Here is a 19,722-nt window from a genome sequence, read left to right on the forward strand (position 1 = left end):
GTTTATCCATCAACCACCTGGAGTGGGATGTACGATAAGACCATACCATTGGACACAGATCTATTCTTAGCAAAGAGATAGCCCGCGTATCAGGGGAAGCCTTACCTTTCTCTACAACTGTTACGTGGGGAGTAGGAACATTTACTATTCCATTGAAATCTACTCCAATCTTTCTCCCCTCTTTCTACTTATCTAGATTAACCATACAACTTGTTACACAACACAAATGGGAGATGTGAATTATATAGAAGTTAAGTGAATCTTTCACACACACACACACACCATTCAGGGTAAAATAATTGGACACGTCCAGTAACTTGTACACACTCCCAATTAAAAAGTAGAATAATTCAACAACATTGGTTACTTATGAAGTGGTAACAAGTGGTGGCTTGAGAATGATTTCGACATTGTCATGAACACCTTGGAGGAGGAGCTCACCATCATAGGTTAGGAATTTCCTTTTCTTTGCAGCCCTTAATGTTCCAACTAGCGCCTCAAAGATGTTGGCACATCTGTCATCATTAAACAGCACTCCAAATGTTACCTTCACAACACAAACAAAATAAACGTTAATCACGCCACCTTGTATTTGTTTAAGATGACAACTATTCTACTAAGTCAATCCAATTCCTTCAGAGTATAGTTAGGGCTCTCCTAAACTATCTGTCTTTTGCAACTTTTAAACTTGAATTATGGGGTGTTGCTATTATCCCCCTTAAACTCTAAGGTTTCCTATTTAAAACCTCCATGTAGTGCCAAAGTAGCATGCATAACGATTTAACTCTTCTTGTGGTGTGTGAAAGTTAAAAAAAACTAGGCCAAAGAGGGCAATCACGTGACATTTTTCATTCTGCCCCGCTCCGCCCTGCAATTTCTATAACCTGTCCCGCCCCATTGCCATCCCTACTTAACCACATTTTAAAAAAAAAAAAAAACATCAAAACGTAAGTATTATAATCTTGACGAAGCTAAATTCAATTTGAATCAAATTTTTCCAACACAAATATTCAAACATTAACCATGAAAACAGAGACAAAACCAGCTTCCAATCAAGCACGGCTGGGGAGAGACTGGCACAAACTCAAATCTTTTTACATTACTTGCACTCTATTAGCCTATTATTATTTAGTTGATATCACAGTCCTATGCTGCTACCGTTTCTCAAATCACTGACTTACTAATGATAGCAGAAACAGAAAATAACTACACAAGGGAATGCCATCCAAGCTAAGCCAATTAGACAGAAAAATGGTTTTTAATTCCTGAACAACAACGCTATAGATTTCAAGAACAATCAATTCCAAAAGGCATGAATGATCTAACCTTAATCCTCATGATTTGGTTTCTTGAGACTATTCTGAAACAAAGTAGGTAGTAATTTCTCTAAATGTATTTCCCATTTAGTAAGCCCTCTTTACGGAGTTTAAACCAGTTTTATCTCAGAAATGAAAAGAGGGCTTACTATGTTTTACAAAAAATTAATATCATATGCCCAGGGGATTCTTAAAAAGATACGATCTTGTGCCATTATAACCTTCTGATTCTTCTCTATTCTTGTTGAAATTACAGGCATCACATAGATTTCAAGGATCTCTATATGATATATCAGGCAAGAAGTATAAAGTGTCCAACAAACTCAGTTGTGTGAACTGATTGTTGATTCCCAACCCCTATTCAAGGTTGGGGTTAAATAATTGATAATCAGTTCCTTAGCATCAATAAGTGATCAAGTTTGAAAACGGCTAATATTTATATGCTGGATCTGTCTTCACACAAAATGCATTACAGATCTGATATCTAATTGAAATGGGTCACGCAATTTCCACCACATCAACGTTGTGAAAGCTGTTCGTTCCGAAAAACAAAATAAAAAATTCTAGACAGTGGGCACTGCTTATATGTAATCCATTCCATCTCTGCACAAAATGTATTACAGTTGATCTATATGCAATTGAACAATGCATCGCTTCGCTAAGCTCCGAAAATTCTTAATTGGGGAAGAAAAAAGGTACCTTGTAAGAACCATCATCTTGGGCTATGCCGAGTCGCTTGATCTCTTCTTTGAGTCGTTCAACCTCTTCTTCAACGTTCATGGTTCTTTTCAATGGAGTTGAAGAGATCTATCTTCTTCTAACATTTATTTGGTCTCTATATACTATGATCCCTACTTGATCCGATAAAATTTACTATTCCTTATTTGGAGTTGGAGTTAATGATAAAATACTCTCTTCTCTTTCATACTCATCATATTATTTTATGTGTCTCATTTTATGTGAAGTAGTTTTATTCGGTACGGAGTTTAAAAAAGAAAGATTTTTAAAATTTGTGGTGCAAAATGAATCGTAGAAATTGGTGTGGCTATAAGGGTAAAGTAGACATTTTAAAATTAAATTTTTACTTAATATATAAATGTGTCATTCTTTATGAAATTGACTAAAAAGGAAAGTAAGTCATTGGAACAGAGGAATACTAGTTAATAGTTTTGTCCTTCAAGTTTATTAAAGTGAGTATTGTTAGAAAAAATAATAAGAAATATAATTAAAGAAGAAGAAGATGGTTTTGAGGCATATAATTACTTTTTAAAAAAAGATATTGTTTGTATATATTTGGGGAAAATACAAACAAATTCCTTTAGGATACAACAAAGGTTTTTGTTTATACATGCAGATTTTTCTAGACTACTTCTAGAGAATCATTATATTTATAGAACTTAAGAGATGATTCTTCATAAGATTCATGTTCTTTCATGACCAATTGACTTTTTATAAAAGTCGTGTTCTTTCATGAACAAATTATTTTTCATAATAGTCATTTTCTTTCACGGACAGATATGTCTATTCAATTTAAGACCTATATATTACAAAATATCCAACAATCCCTCACTAGTTTATAATATTTCTCATAATATCATCTATACCAGAGAGTATCTTCTAATAGATTTGAACTTTTCGTTAGTGCAAGTACTTTAAAGTTCTGACGAAGTAATTAGTATCTTAAAGATTTGAACCACAACTTCATGTGTCAAAACCAAGAATATCACACACATAATATTATTTATAGCTTATAAATCTCAGTATTTGCTTTAGCACGTTTATGGTTATGACCTCATCCTGATTTCATGAATATTTACAAGATCAATCATTTAGATCTTGCATGAAGTGGCACCACTTCAATATACATATATGTGAAATTAGCTACTATGTCCTTGTTATTGTAGACATTACTAATTTCATCAAGAATTAATTCAACCTGTGTAACAATCTGCACTGTGGAAGTTGTCATTTTGCCGTTGTTATTTCAAACATTTAACAACTCCTCCACTTCTCACATAACTGTATGTAGTACACTTGAGTCAAGGCTCTAAAGAGAAACTCATGCTTTAGAAACACAAAGTAACTTGTTATTACCCATTGAACGTGTATTGTTAGAGTGTATACTAACTCAAAGTTGGGTTCCCATCACTTGTGTTTAATTAGTTTAAGAATTTTGGCATTATTCATTCACACATTTATTCTATCGCATCTTTTGAAACTAAATTTTACAAGATTAATATAAATCATAAACAAATCTTCACATAGATCATCATTATCTCAATAGCTTAGAATGGTTGCATCAGTCGTGGCCATAACATTTCAAAATCATATTTTTTTTCCAACCATTCCATTTCTTTTCAAGCATTTATATACTAAATATATTGTTATTCCACTATGGAATTCAAGCCACATTTATTATACCGCATCTTTTGAAACTAACTTTTACAAGATTAATATAAATCATAAACAAATCTGTCACATAGGCAAATCACATAGATCATCATTATCCCAATAGCTTAGAAAGGTTGCATCAGTCGTGGCCATAACATTTCAAAATCATATTTTTTTCAACCATTCCATTTCTTTTCAAGCATTTATATGTTAAATATATTCTTATTCCACTATGAAATTCAAGCCTATTTTTTCTGCAAAACTTATGGCACCTTCATACACGTTACAAATCCAACTTATATGGATTTTTTCATTATTATTAGAAGATTCACTATTTATAGACCAACACATCAATTCATCTATGTATGAATGCTCATGTCTATATAAAAGTTATCTTACAAAAGATACTTCTTTTCATTAAAAAGTCACAACATTTCAAGCGATACTACTTCACGAAATTATACAATATTTCTGTCAAGGCTTATAGCCTAATCATCATATTAGTAGTTTAATCAACTAATTATCATACACACACATATATATTGTGTGTATTGAAAAAATAATTTATATATTAGACTTATTCAAATATTATTGACTATTAATCATTAATCAAAGCACCCCATATTTTGAATGTTTCAAATGTCCTTTTGTAACTCGACTGGTTGTCAAGTTTATTGCCTTCCAATTCTATAACACATGAGCATTCAATAAGAAGACAAAGTACTTAACTTTTAATGAACGCAAAATGTTCTAGCAAAAAAAATATCATTTCTCTTAATTTCAAATTATTCTAAGGGAAAATACATAAAATCCCCCCTGAACTTGGTAGCGAAACTTAGTTTAATACTTTAACTTTATGGGTAATTATTTACCCCCCTTATCTCTTTTCAAGTGAATTTAAATGCACCCAAAAAGCTGACGTGACAAGTCAAAAAATTTCCTGCGCGTAAATAGCAAAAAATAAAATGAAAAATAATAAGTGGGCCACATTATTTTCTTTTTAGCCAATAATCTTTTTTTCCTTCATCTTCCTCACAGCCAACCACCCCTCTCGCCCTCAACCACCATCCCCACCTTTTTGATTTCTCCTTCTTCGAAACCCCCATTTCGACCCTATTTCTCCTCTTAGAAACCTCATCCTCTTTCTTTCTCTTTGGATCTGCTACCTCAACCACCATTGCATTACCCTTTTCTTCTTCTTCTTCGTTGAACTTTCCATCTTCTTTCTCTTTCTTTGGAATGCCCTCACCCCACCTCCATTTCCTTTTGATCCGTAAAAGTGTGATGAATAGAAAAAAAATAGAAAAGCCAACAACTGTTCTTGCTTCAATACTATTGTTTATGGTAGTGTTTGAATGTGATGAACTTGAAGCTCTTTTTAATAAAAAATCTATAATTTCTTCATTTCAAATTAAACTTTCAGTCATTATTTATTGTTTTAATAATGTGTCTTAAAAATTGAATGTGTTTTTGTGAGAATGATTTTGACATTTTGGATCGATCTTTCAATTGTGACTGAATTTGTTCAATTGCAATCGTGACTGAGTTGAGGAACATGGATCTCATTTTTTGAAATTTTTTTGCTTTCTAAAATTGAGAATAAATAAAAAGAAACAAATAAAATTAAATAATGTTCTACGTGGCGCTGATGTGGCAATGACGTGGCGATGACATATCAATGACATGTTGCGTGTGGAATGCACTTGCCATTGTGAGACTGATATTATAATTTTAGGGTGATAATAAATTCACTTGAAAAGAGATTAGGGGGGTAAATAATTACCCGTAAAGTTAAAGTGTTAAATTAAGTTTTGCTGCCAAGTTTAGAGGGGATTTTATGTATTTTCCTTTATTCTAATTACTTTCAAGTATAGATATTATCCATCAAATAAAGGAATTCAAACATATCATCCCATAACTGGAAAAACAAATTCACATGATCTTTATGCAACACAATTATGCAATAATAATTTTATTTGGCTCAAATAACAAATTTATAGTAATCAGACCAAATATCTTATTCCTAAACTTATTTAAAATGTATTTCGAGGTCACAAGTGAATTATTTATCCTAGCATTTATGAAAAAACATTTTCAAAAATTTCTAAGGATAAAATGTTATAAATAAATAATAAGAGAAGTTAAAAAAGCAGAACACGATATATGTTATTTGCAATAAATTTTAAAGTGACAGAAGATAAATTATAATAAAAAATAAAGTATGAAGAAACATAATTGTATTCATAAATATAGTGGGTACAATTATATTCCTCTCTTGATTCTTCTCTCATAAGATTTATCCATAATTCAAAGGTCGTTATGACGTATTTCTCGAATTACAATGATTTGGATTTGATCTCTTTATAAATAATTCATGAATTTGCGGAATGTTTGAGATTTTGATCTATTTATGAATATTACATGAATTTGTGGTGAAATTTTTTAGTTTTATTTTCAAGAGAATATATTACATTTTATATAGGCATGAACTAGGGCTTAGGGTTAAGTAGCCTCCAAGAATTTTAAATGAAATTGAACACACCATGTAGAGTCCAACTCGAATTGAACACATCTTGTAGAGTCCCACATAATTTCAATGTTTATAAATGCCCATGCTTCAAGGATTGTCGGAGTGCAGACTTGATGCAACTCAAAAACGAGAATTGAAGTACTCATTCTTCCACCTTTGCAGTTTCAGATTTTCATATTTGATTCATGAGAAAAGAGATGAAGAGCAGATTTGGTCCCACTGGGCGTGTCAATTTGTTTGCAACAAATTTTAAAGTGATAGAAAATAAATCACAATCACTAATAAAATATAAAGAAACACAACTTATTGATAAATATTGCGGGTACAATTTTGTTCCTCCGTTGATTCTCTCTCATAAGAACTATCCATGATTCGTGGGTCGTTAGTGGCGTATTTCCCGAACTTGGTTAATTTGGACTTGATTTCTATAATTTGAGGGTCGTTAGTGGTGTATTTCTTGAACTATGATGATTTGGACTTGATCTTCATAACTCGAGGGCCGTTAGTAGCGTATTTTTTGAATTGAGCTGATTTGATTTTGATCTCTTTATAAATATTCCATGAATTTATGGTGAAATTTTTGAGACGCCTTTTTAAGGAAACATAGTATCATTTATATAAGCATGAACTAGGTTTAGAGTTGAGTAACCTCCAAGAATTCTAATTGAAATTGAACAGACCTTGTAGAAACTTTTGGTGATATTTTTAAAGAAATTGCTACATTAGAGGACATCATCAGAGTAATGGAGAACCAATTGGAGAGGGATCCTACGGGAGAGAATAGAAGAAAACTCAGTAAGGCCCAAGCTGACCTGTATAAGCAGTTGAAGAGGGAGGAGGAATACTGGCAACAAAAAACAGGTTATGAATGGTTCAAAAATGCGGAGAGAAATAAAAAAAAATTCCATACTATTGTGAAAGGGAGAAGAAGTAGGCTCCGAATCCAAAAGATTCAGAATGAAAACGGAGATTGGTTAACTAATCAGGAAGAAATTGCAGAAGAGGCGCAAAGGTATTATACAAAGCAATTTAGTCGTCAAGAGGGGCACACAGACTTTGAAATGTTGCAGGAGATTCCATCAATGATCAATGGAGAGCGAAATGAAGAGTTGACTAAGGGGCCAAGCAGGGAGGAAGTTTATAAAGCAGTAATGGGGCTGAGTAAGTATAGTACAGGGGGTTCAGATGGGATGACGGGGGCTTTTTATCAAGAGACATGGGAGATAATTGGGGAAGATATAGTCAAAATGGTGGAGGCATTTGTTAGAGGTGAGGAGCTGCCTAGATTCATTATGCATACAAATTTGGTCTTAATCCCAAAAAACTGGTAGTCATTTCCTTCTCTGATCTTAGACCTATTTCACTAAGCAATTTTGTGAATAAAATCTTTTCGAGGATTATTCATGAGAGGATAAAAGGGCTCCTACCAAATATTATATCCAAAGAGCAAGCAGGGTTTGTTCAAGGGAGAAGTATTAAGAGAATATTTTGATGGTGCAGGAGATATTGGCGGAAATCAGAAAAAGAGGTTCTCCACCTAATCTGGTTATTAAACTAGACATGATGATAGGGTGGAGTGGCTATATTTGACAAAGGTTTTGAGAAAAATGGGATTTGGAGAAAGATTGATTGACATAGTATATAGATTGGTGAGTAATAATTGGTACTCTATACTATTGAATGAACAACCAAGAGGATTTTTCAGGTCCACTAGAGGAATTAAACAAGGAGATCCATCATCCCCCACCTTATTCATTTTAGCTACAGAAGTGATGTCAAAAGCTTTGAACTCGTTATTGAAGGAGTTCAAAATGTTTGGAATGCCAAGAGGTAGTTCAAAGATTAATCATCTGGCATTTGCAGATGATATGATCATACTATGCAAAGCAGAACTTGGAACTATGAAACTTATTACGGGAGTATTGGAACAATATGAGAATATGTCAGGGGAGAAGATCAATAAAGAGAAGAATGCTATATATTTACACAAAAATGTCTCTCAAGGAGATGTTATAGTTGCAGAAATTACCACAGGGATCCTAAGAAAACAATTTCCATTTATTTACTTAGGATGCCCAATCTTTCATTTGAGAAAACAACAAGGTTATTACAAGCAAATGGTCCAAAAAGTGAGTTCTAAATTGCAGGCATGGAAGGGAAAGCTTCTATTATATGGAGGAACAATTGTTCTGATTAAACATGTTCTACAGAGTATACCTATACATTGCTTATCTGTGATGAATCCTCCCTTAAATGTACTCAGTACTATTCATAAGATGATGGCTCAATTTTTCTGGAGTAACTGTATAGGGGGGAAAGGAAGACACTGGACAAGATGGGCAAACTTATGTCTACCAGTTGAAGAAGGAGGACTGGGTTTCCGAATGCTACAGGATGTGTCTATGGCACTATTTTGTAAACTGTGGTGGAACTTTAGGACTCAAGAGTCTATGTGGAGTGAATTCATGAGAAATAAATATTGTAAAAAAGAACACCCAATCTGATTATGTGGAAAACGGGATATGGTGGGACACAAGTCTGGGAGAAGATGCTTCAAGCAAGGGATCAGGTGGAGCATCAAATTTGGTGGCAAACGAAAAATGGCACAGTCAGTTTATGGCATGATAATTGGACAGGAATAGGAGATTTATACACAATTTGTGGGAAAATATATGAATGGGATACTAATCAACAACTTATCCAAGAAGTGGTAAGACATGGAGAGTGGGATGTATAGCAGTTAAAAGAAATGGTACAGGAGGATATAGTTAATCACATTATTAGTAAAGTGAAGGCCCCAGCAGATGAGAATGGGAAGGATAGACCATGGTGGATGCTAGAAGCAAAAGGCAATTTCATAGTTAGGTCAGCTTGGCAATACACAAGACATAAAGAACAGCCAAATAAAATCATGAAGGATGTATGGGTGAAAGGACTACCTTTTAAAATGGCGTTTCTCATGTGGAGGTTATGGAAGTTTAAAATCCCTGTGGATGATAGGATAAGATGATGGGGTTATGAAGGGCCTTCGAGATGTTGGTGTTGTCCCAATCCAAGGCTGAAAACTATGGCGCATGTTTTCCTCCAATCGGAGACTGCTAACAGGACCTGGTCCTATTTTTCATCTTTTGCAGGTATAAACATTCAGAATCTTACACTTAGAGAGAAACTATCTTGAAATGGTGGGATGCAGAAGTGAATCAAGGAAGCAGTGCATACTATCAAGCAATTCCATGCATAATTGTATGGGAGCTATGGAAAAGAAGGAATGCAAAGAAACATGACAATACTAACATAACCTGGCAGAATGTGACTAGGAACTTACGTATGCTACTGAAAGTAAGAAGACCTATGCAGGAATTCTCAACACAATGGCCAGACATAATGAAAGAAATGGAAGGAATAAGATGTAAGGTGAAAATCAAGAAGGTGGTATGGGAATATCCAGAAGAAGATTGGGTGAAATATAACACTGATGGTGCAGCAAGGGGGAATCCAGGGGAAAACTCTTATGCTTTCTGTCCGACGGATGCTAATGCAGATTTAGTGTATGCAGAAGGAGAAAGAATAGAGGACATTACTTGCACTGAAGTAGAAACCACAGAGCAATACTAAAAGCAATAAAACATTGTCAACTAGCAGGAATAAATAAAGCTATTATTCAAACTGATTCATTGTTATGAAAGCAGGTGCTAACAGGGAAATGGGAGTGCCCATGGAACATAGCTGTGGAGGTGGACCAGTTAATGGAGATGATGAAAGCAAAAAACATTCACATACAACACATCATGCGAGAAGGAAATAAACTGGCAGACCATATTGCTAATCTAGCATTAGATACAGGAGGATGTAAATATCATCATTTTATAGAAATGGATTCAAAAGGAAGGAAAATAATTAATGCTGACAAGTCGAAATTCCATCACATCAGAGTTTCTTTAACAAAAGGGTAAAAGGGAGAGGGAAGGCTACAGCTTACGTCTTTCATGAGACTATATACAGTCGTTGGGAGGACCAGAGAGTGAACATTCTTCAGGAGAAGAGCGACGGGATGACGAAATGGAAAGAGGATTTTTGATTGGGAAACCCTACTCTACTGATATGTAAAGTCTCAGTTGATTGTTGGGATGGAAAAAATAAATAAATTGTGATGACTTAGTTTTGCCATATGACTTGCTGTCATAGAATCATATTTTTTTTGTTTACGCTTTTATTAATGAAAATTAATTAACACTTTAAAAGAAAATTATTTAATATTAATTAAATCATATTTGTTATCGATCGTAATAATTATGTTCTATTATTAATTATTGATTAATAGATTTATAGGACATACTATAGTATCTTAAGCATATATGGGGATGAATTTTTTCACAAAAGAAGTTCAAAAATATGAGTGCTAGGAAAATAAAATAAGACCAGAGAGTTAAGTTAGAAATATTTTTTAAAATAAAAAACCTTGGAAACTTTCCTTTGCATTTGCAACAAAATGGCAAAGATTTTACTTTTAAAACTTCATTTGTTGTAACCAAAAAGAAAACTCATTTGCTTCAGAAAGTGTTTGTTTTTCTTTCTTTTTTTAAAAAAATATTATAAGCAGCAATATAGTAGTATCTTAATAACATCAAATTCAACCAACATCTGAATCTATCAAGTTGATTATGATTATTGATCAACTTTTGAAAGAAAATTTCAAATATTTTCACGTGAAAGAGAGAGAAAAATATTTTTTATAAGAGAGGATTTCAAACTCCATTCAAAGTGCTCTCAAGTAAAGCTGAACTAAATTAGCAAGATGAGAAAAAAAATTAACTAGAGTATTGTCTTTTAAAGAAAATATTGCTTTCGATACTCGCTAAAAGATAATCCCAATTGCCACCCTCTAGAGTATGTGTTCTAAGGTCGATAATCAACAAACAATTGCACATAAGAGCATAAACAATTAAAAAGTGGATAAAAGAAAGATTAGCGCAAGACAAGTCGAGTTTAAATGATATCGACTAAATTAGATATAGAACCAAATAAAGTCACACCACAAAAATACTATCCGAAAATATGCATAAATAATCCTGAAGTTCATCACCTCCAAATTACAAGGAATCACTTTTCTAAATTACGGATGAAATAACCAAGATTCTTGAGGTTTTGTACCTTCCATTAACTAGACTAGAACAAAGAAAATTCATGCACCACATTTAACCAACAAAGAGGTGGAGAACTTAAGCTTATATTTGGAGCAAAAAACAAAAAATTCAAACAAAGCCTTCAAGCATGAGTTTTCTTCACATTTTTTACCAAAGAAAAGCACATAATCTGCACAAAATTTCAAACTAAGCAAAACAATAATCAGATTCTTTGTAACAAGTTTTTGTGTAGGCATAGATGAGCTGCAAATTCTTATTATATAAAGACATCAAATGAACATTAACTGATAATAAAACTGATTTCATGTAAACTAAAATGAAATCATTCTTTAATCCATAATGTCTAAACATGAGAGGAAAAAAAGCTTCAAATCTGAATATATCTCAAACAAGATACAAAATATTTTCCACATAATTTTGATTACAACTAAAATAAGCAAGAATCCTCTCGACATATAAATTTCTTGGAGCAACATAACACAATGTGATCTCTATTAGCACTAATGTTAATCATGCATTGTTACATCATGATCATTCATGGAGAAAGATAGTTTTCACTTGATTACTATTCTAAACGGGTTTTAACAAAAGTTGTACCACCTGAATTACATTATTTACTGTGTTTTTATACTTATGAGGCGTCATTGACGTGCTTGAGACATTAGAGGCATCTAGGATGTGCTCAGTTTTTACTTGACATGTCGGTGCGTCAACGCCCTTTTCTACATGTCTTTGGATACTCATTCCTCCGATACCATAATGGAGATGGCTAATGATAAGATCTGAATTCGGGCCCAGACAGTGTATACGGACTTCCCCTGTCCCCTATGGCACCCTCTGACCGTGAGTACCATTGTACTAGAAGAGGGAGCTGCACAGGTTCTATCTCTCCCGCACGACAAGGGTTGGTCTATACACTTAGTTACTTATGGTTTTACTGCATGTCCTGCATTCATATGCATTGTCTATCACAGTATAATTGTTTGTTGTTTACACCCTCCGCTTTTATTGGGGGAGGGTTGGGTTATGCTTGTTGTTTGTACCTTCCAGGCTTATGGGGGTCTAGTTAGGTTATTGTTTAACTTTTCTCCTCTTCTTTGTTGTTGATATAATAATTGATAGGATGTGACTTAGATTTGTACATTGTTAGTCCTCCTGACCCTGAGTAGTTGACTCTTGTATCTTAGTTGCTTGTGAATAGGTTGTTGGCTTGCGTTTCCAGGTATGTTCTTGACTCGGTTCCTTATTTTGTGTATCCGATTTTTGTTCCTTATTTCTTGTCTAGTTTACTATCTCTTGTTTAGTACGTGTGCTATATTTTCCTCACTACTTGTTGTTTATACTTGTATTATATTCGGAGCTTAGTCGATCAATAGCTACTAAGTACCATTTATTGGTACTCATACTACACTTCTGCTCCATGTAGATCATAGTTTGAGTTCTTGTCGTTGACTTGTAGTTCCTGTGGAGCAGCTTTCGGGTTTTGGAAACTAGGGTGAGCTCTTGACGTTCAGAGTTACCAATTTCCATCTATTTTACCTAGGCTGGTCATTTTGTTGTATTCAGAGACAACTTGTACTTGCATTGTATTTGGAAAAGTCTTGTACTCTTATTTTGATTAGATGCTCCCGACATATCAAGTTTTGAGGATGGTTTCTTGTATTATATTTTATGTTGATTACCCTTTCTTTGTTTTGTTATACGCTTCTTGCTTCTTGTTGTTGACTTCAGTTTGATAGCTCATTGCTTATGATTTCAGATATGGGTTAGGCTTACTTTTTAGCGGGATGTGATAGGTGTCATTATGACATGAGAAATCCAATCGTGACAAATTCGATTCAGGCCAATAGTGATTTTGAGCATCCGTCACGTTCAAAATGTAGACTTGAAATATGATAGTTTACCTCAATCTTACATTTTTAAAATTGAGGACCTCCAACATTGATCCTCATATCTCTTAGGGGTCGTTTGGTACAAAGACTAATAATGCATGGATTAGTAATACAAGATTTATTTTTATCAAGTGTTTGGTTCATTGTTTCCCACCTCATCTTGTGTTTGGATTAAAACTCTATAAAAAACTTCTTTCCAATTATACCCTTGATTTGTAATGTAATTGGGTCAAGGTAAATAATTGCAGGAAAATATTATTTCTTATGGCCTTCTAATTAACTAGCTATGAGAAGAACAATTTTGTTGTCATGTTTGCTATTTTTTCACTTGAATTATTTGAGGATAAATAATTGACATCTTAATAAATTGATCACTCACAAAATGTCAATTTTCAATTTAAAAAAGATAAACCATCTACTTTTAAAATCGAAAAGACGGTTAATAATGGTAAAATTAAATAAACCATCTACATTTACACATAAAAGTTGCAAGTTATAGTTTTAGTATGTATGTAATTTTTAAAATTATTGAAAATATACAAATAATTAGAAAGCCACACAAATATATATATATATATATATACTAGATAATGTTGCCCGTGCTATGCACCGGCCCAATAATATAAATGATATGTTTTGAAGCTAATAACTGAGTTTTTGAAGCGATTGTTTGCGTGGATAAAAGAATAAGTTTTTTTAATCACAAACCTGTACTTTATTTGACGCTATTTAAGGCATAATAAGACTACCCACATACAACATTTTGTAAATATTTTATGTTGTCAATTATCATGATTTATAGTATTTTTACGATAGATTCACTTCAAGAATCAGTGAAATTTTTTGTATTTTTTTCAAAACATATTTTATGTTGTCAATTATCATGATTTATAGTATTTTTATGCAATTTTTAAATATAAAAAAAAATAAGACAAATAAATTAAAATGGACCCAATATATGTTATTTTTGTTGTCTCAATTTATGTGACACAAATGAAATCTGGAGAGTCATCCAAATTTTCATATTTTTTAAAAATGTTTTAAGTTATTAATTATTGCAATTTATAATATTTTTATGTAACTTTGAAATAACGTACATTACTGGTCACTTTGTCCTAATTTATGTGATATGGATAAAATTACAAAATTAACCCTTTTAAAATGTCTTTCAGATATTTTAAGTTGTTAATTATTATTATTTATAATATTTTTTTGGTAATTTTAAAATGATATGTGTTGTTTTTTTGTCCCAATATATGTGAGTCTGATAGAGTTCTGAGAGTCAGCCTATTTTATTATATAGCTTTTAAATATTTTAAATTGGTAATTATTGTAATTTTTAATGCTTTTTAAGTCATTTGTAAATGATATATGTTGCTTCCTTGATTGAGACTTTTCCATTTGTGATATATATATATATATATATATTATTTTAAAAGGGAGTTTATGCCCAAGTTCTACTATATAATAAATATAATATATAATATTCAAGAAAGTCCCAATCTTGAATATTATAAATTATACTTGGGCATATAGTAGAATTTAAAAGTCCCACAAGTATAATATATAATATTAAAGATTGGGAAAAGTCCCAATCTTGAATATTATATATTATACTTGGCCTTAAACTCTCTTTTATAATATAGTAGAATATACTAGTTTTAACGCACGTGCGCTGCACGTGAATATAAACCATGTGGTACACTATTTTTAAAAACAATATGAATATTATTAAATAATAAATTAAGTAAACAATTATAAAATGAATGATAAATTATAAGTTTATATTAATAGTGGATACAAATTTTCTTATGATAACTATTGAAAGTTAGTCACTCTTAAAATCTCTTAGTTACATATACATTCTCCTCCCTCCCCCATGGTGCATTACTTATTTATTACTCTATTGTTTGTGTTCTTACTTTTAATATAATATAAAATAATATAAATAAATATTGATATTAAAATATAGAAGATATACGAAATTGGATGTTTTTGGTTGGAGTATCAATTTAATTTACAGTTCATGTTTGGGAGTGTTTAGATTTCACTGAACTTTGAGAATGTCAATGTATGTAAATCAAACTTGAGTTTTTAAGAAAATAAAAATAGAAAACATAAGAAAAATCATATTTTAAAAATGTGAGGAAACCCCTCTATTTATAGTTATCAAAGGGTAGTATGAGCATGTGCATGTTTCTTATCATAAAAGTTACAACCCTTCGGAAAGGTCAAAACTCATCGGAAAAGTCACATCTTTTTGGAAAAGTTGTAACGATTCAATGTGAAAAGGTGTCAGCTTTAAATATGTGTGTTTTAAGAAGAAGAAGAAGAATAAGAAGAAGAAGAAGAAGAAGAAGAAGAAGGAGGAGGAGGAGGAGGAGGAGGAGGAGGAGAAGGAGAAGGAGAAGGAGAAGGAGAAAGAGAAGAGAAGGAGAAGGAGAAAGAGAAGAAGAAGAGTTTAAAAATTTGAGGAAACCCCTCTTTTTATAGTCAATAAACGGTAGTGTATGAAAATAAAATGTTTATTGTGCCTTATAAAAGAAAAGTCGCAATCCTTCAAAAAGGTCACAATTCATCGGAAAAGTCAAAACTCTTTGAAAAAGTCATAACCCTTCGAAAATGTCATAACTCTTTGAAAAAGTCGCAACCATGTAGAAAAGTCACAACCCTTCGTTAAGGTCACAACTCATCAAAAAAGTTGTAACTCTTTTGAAATGTCACAACCCTTCAAAGTGAAAAGGTGTCTGCTTGTAATATAATATATAATATAATGTAAATAAAAAAAATATAATAAAATATAAAATTTAGAAGATATAATAAATTTTGTGTATTAAGTTGGAGTGTTATAATAATTTAACATTTAAGGTAGGTAGTTCATTCTTTTAAGGTAGAATAGATCAAAAGGAAAGATACAAATTTGTCTAATTTTAATTTGATATGAAATTTTAAAAAATAAAGAAGACTTTTAATTTAAGAATATGTAGAATATATATAAAAATGTCTTTTAACTTTTTGGTCTTAAAGATTCTCCCCCACCCCAACCCTAGAAAAAGAACATTCTATATTAAACTGAATAAAAATAAAAGTAAAACAAAAATATTGGAAACAGAGGAGTACTTATTGCTTCTAGTTTGGACTCTTCAAACATTTATTTGATCAAATCCTTTTTTCGCCAACAATTTGAGACTTTTCACAGCTTGAACAACAAGTTGTAGTTTGTGCAATAGATGCAATAGAAAATCATTGAACTTTTTGTCATGTAGAAGTTGCTGAAAAAGTATATTTATGGCTATGGAAATGAGTACATTTTAATTATGTAGATAGTCTTCTCGTTTGATGTTGAGTTATTCCATTCTCCTTTTCACATAAATTTTTGTTGATCTATCTGATTTACCCACAAAAAATAGTTGAACAACTCTAACAATCTTTCTTGTTATAAAAGATGAATACAAAACTTACAAAATTGTAGTTTAAAAGTGGGAGTAAAATCCCTCTATTTATAGAAAATAAATTATAGTATGAAAAGGTGTTTATCGTGCCTTATAATATAAGTCGAAACCCTTCAAAAAAACACATATTTTCAGAAATGTCATAACTCATCGAAAAAGTCATAACTGTATTAAAAAGTCACAACCATTCAGAAAAGTCACTACCCATCAATATGAAAAGGTGCCAACTTTTAATATAATTTAGAACAAATAAAAAAATATTTTATAAAATATAGAATATATACTTAATTGGGTGTTTTAAGTTGGGGGTATTATAGTATTTAACATTCAAGTTAGGAAGTTCATGCTTTTAAGGTAGTATAGAAGATATATATATATATATCACAAACGTCATGTAGTGATATATTTGTTTTTTAATTAGTAAATGTTAAACAACTCACATTTCAAATTTGTATTGATTTGTATTGCATTTATTTAGTAACAACAACTCTCTCTAAATAATTTATAAGCTAATTTATTTAAGTAAATTTACTAGTACAAATATAAAACATAAAATCAAAAAAATAAACAAAATAATTAAAATAATTTGAAGGATATTTTTGTCTTTACATAGACTTATCCCATGGCATTATATCATATGTAATACTAATACCTCCAAATGGAAGGTGTTATAACTAATCCATTGATTAGTTATACATAGGTCCAAATTCCTACAAAACATAGTATTAAATAAGGCAATAGGCATAAATTCCTCCCTGAATTTGTCACAAAAAGTCAATTACACGTTTAAACTATCATTATGACCTATTACACACCTAATCTTGTTTAAAGTGATATTAATACCCCATTTCGAAGACATTCTCAATTTTTGCGTGAAAATGTGTTATACACACATTTTGACAAGTAAATAATATTTTTTTAAATTTTTTAATTTAATTTTTTTTAGAGTTTTGCAAAAGTAGAAACATGGCAATCTTCCTCCTCTCATCATACACTTCTCTCTTTTTAAAATTAATTTCTTCCTCCTTTTATATTCATAAATTGAATGAAAAATAAGAAATTTGAAAAGAAAAGGGGGACAATAAGATGATTATGAAGTATAGAGATGTTGGCGACGACGATAAGTGGCGGGACAACACCATTGTTGGGTGAACTTCAGATCTGTAAAAAAGACAAAAGATAGAAATCATTTTCTTTGATTGATTTTTGATAATTTAAGCAATAGAATCATGAATCTTATGTATAAATGTGATAGAATTTTCAATAGAGGTCATTATTTTTTTCATGATTTGTTTCGGTGGTCTTCTCCGGTGAGTTTGAATAGAAAAATTACGAACTTTGACGTAGATTTTGTTTTGTTCTGCTGCTCCCTTTTGGGTGAAATTTTGAAGAGCTCTTTTGGAGTCGCACGAAAAACTCAACAAACAGAGAGCACGAGCTATGAGTATTGACTCAATGAAAGTGAGGACATGACTGAAGATCTTTTAAAAAATTTGTTTTAATTCTATGTTTGTTTGATCCTTTTAATGTCACAACTTGAGAAAAACAATTGTTCTTTTTAGAGTTTCTCTTTAAGGATAGTGTATTGGATATGCTTCCATGAGGATAAAGTGAAGAAATCATCAATGGTGACAAATGACATGAATTGTTGAAGAAGAAGAACTCAAAAAAAAAAAGTAAAAACTTTAAAGAAATTGGGGCTACCAATAAAAAGATAAAAAGGAAAGAAAATTGACATAATTGATATATTGGAATTTATAATGCTTAATTGTATAATGACCAATAAAGTAGTGTCACGTGTTCAAATTTGTCATTTTAACATATATTTCTTCTTCTCACGCACCCTAAGGAAAGTGAAGACACTTTCTCTGCCATGTCACCTTCTAAGGGGGTATTAATATCACTTTGAATAAGATTAGGTGTGTAATAGGTCACCACAATAGTTTAAATGTGTAACTTACTTTTCGGTACAAGTTTAAGGGGAAATTTATGTCTTTCTCTATTAAATATACCATATATAATACACAAATTATTTTTTCTTATGTGGCCTACCAAATGACCCCTTAATGCACTAGAATTCTTATGACTCTGTTGGAGCTTTTCTAGTTTTAAAAAATGAGTCTTCAGTTGTGTAACACCCGGTAAAACTAGCAAGACCAAGCTAGAGCCTAACGAAAGCTAGTAGGTGAAACTAGAGCCTTACGTGTGAGTTGTTGAGGTTGTTGAGGGGTTTTATGTTGCAAAATAATTTCCCGAGCTTAGGTTGATAGGTTTAGGGGTTAAATGCCAAGCGACGGCCCCCCAAGGACCAACCAAGGGTCCTTGAGGAGGACCCTAAAGCCTAACCCCCAAAGCTCCCCAAATCTGCCCAAGCTACCAAAATAGGGCCACCTACGGATGCCACCTACGGCCAGTAGGTGGACCCACGCCTTGTAGGTGGGGGTCGTGGGTCAGGCCCTCAAAAACAAGCCTCAGGCCCTGACCTACGGACCAGCAGCACGGCTAGTAGGTCAACTCACGATTCGTGAGTGGAGGGTGTGAGTGAGGCCTGCACTTATTGTCCAAGACACGGCCAAGGTGAAGGGTAGGTAAAGTAAATTCCTTTTTAATTAGTTTTCATTAGGGGTCATTTTATATGGAGTTACTTTACCTATATATATAAAGTATTTTATTTCATTAAACACCTCATTAATTCATTATAACCCCAGACGCCAAATCAAATCCCAAATACTCTCCTCTCAAATAATTCTCTCTCTAGAAAACCTCAATTGAAGAACAAGAAGAAGGTCAAGTCGAGCAGCCTTTTCTCTTCAATTTCGTGAGGAAATCTAAATAAGGTACGGTAGTTTTCATCCTTGGGTAGCTATCACCCAAGGAGTCCCTTCAAAAGCTTTTATCTCAAATCTAGAATTCCCTAAAAAAGCTAGGGTTTCATCTCAACCCCATGGATTTCTTTCAAAGTTTCTTTTAAAGGTTGAATTATGTCTTTTTATGAAT

General features: G+C 32.2%; 1 protein-coding gene across 4 annotated transcripts in view; it reads right to left on the reverse strand.

Moving 5' to 3' along the window:
• Window positions 1-225: 225 nt before the first annotated feature.
• The window catches only part of LOC125844213 (costars family protein), a 974,123-nt gene continuing 954,626 nt past the window's right edge, over window positions 226-19,722 (reverse strand). For 3 of the 4 annotated variants that reach the window (XM_049523486.1, XM_049523484.1, XM_049523483.1), the window contains exons 2-3: window positions 2,016-2,098; window positions 226-547 (exon numbers count right to left, since the gene is read on the reverse strand). In XM_049523486.1, the coding sequence (XP_049379443.1) occupies window positions 368-547; window positions 2,016-2,096 (261 nt within the window). In that variant the 5' untranslated portion in view covers window positions 2,097-2,098 and the 3' untranslated portion in view covers window positions 226-367. Of the gene's footprint in view, window positions 548-2,015; window positions 2,099-4,114; window positions 4,119-19,722 lie in introns of those variants that run through there. The other variant, XM_049523482.1, reaches the window with a different exon arrangement.

The sequence above is a fragment of the Solanum stenotomum genome, chromosome 11, assembly GCF_019186545.1.
Source record: "Solanum stenotomum isolate F172 chromosome 11, ASM1918654v1, whole genome shotgun sequence".
NCBI classification, from domain to species: domain Eukaryota; kingdom Viridiplantae; phylum Streptophyta; class Magnoliopsida; order Solanales; family Solanaceae; genus Solanum; species Solanum stenotomum.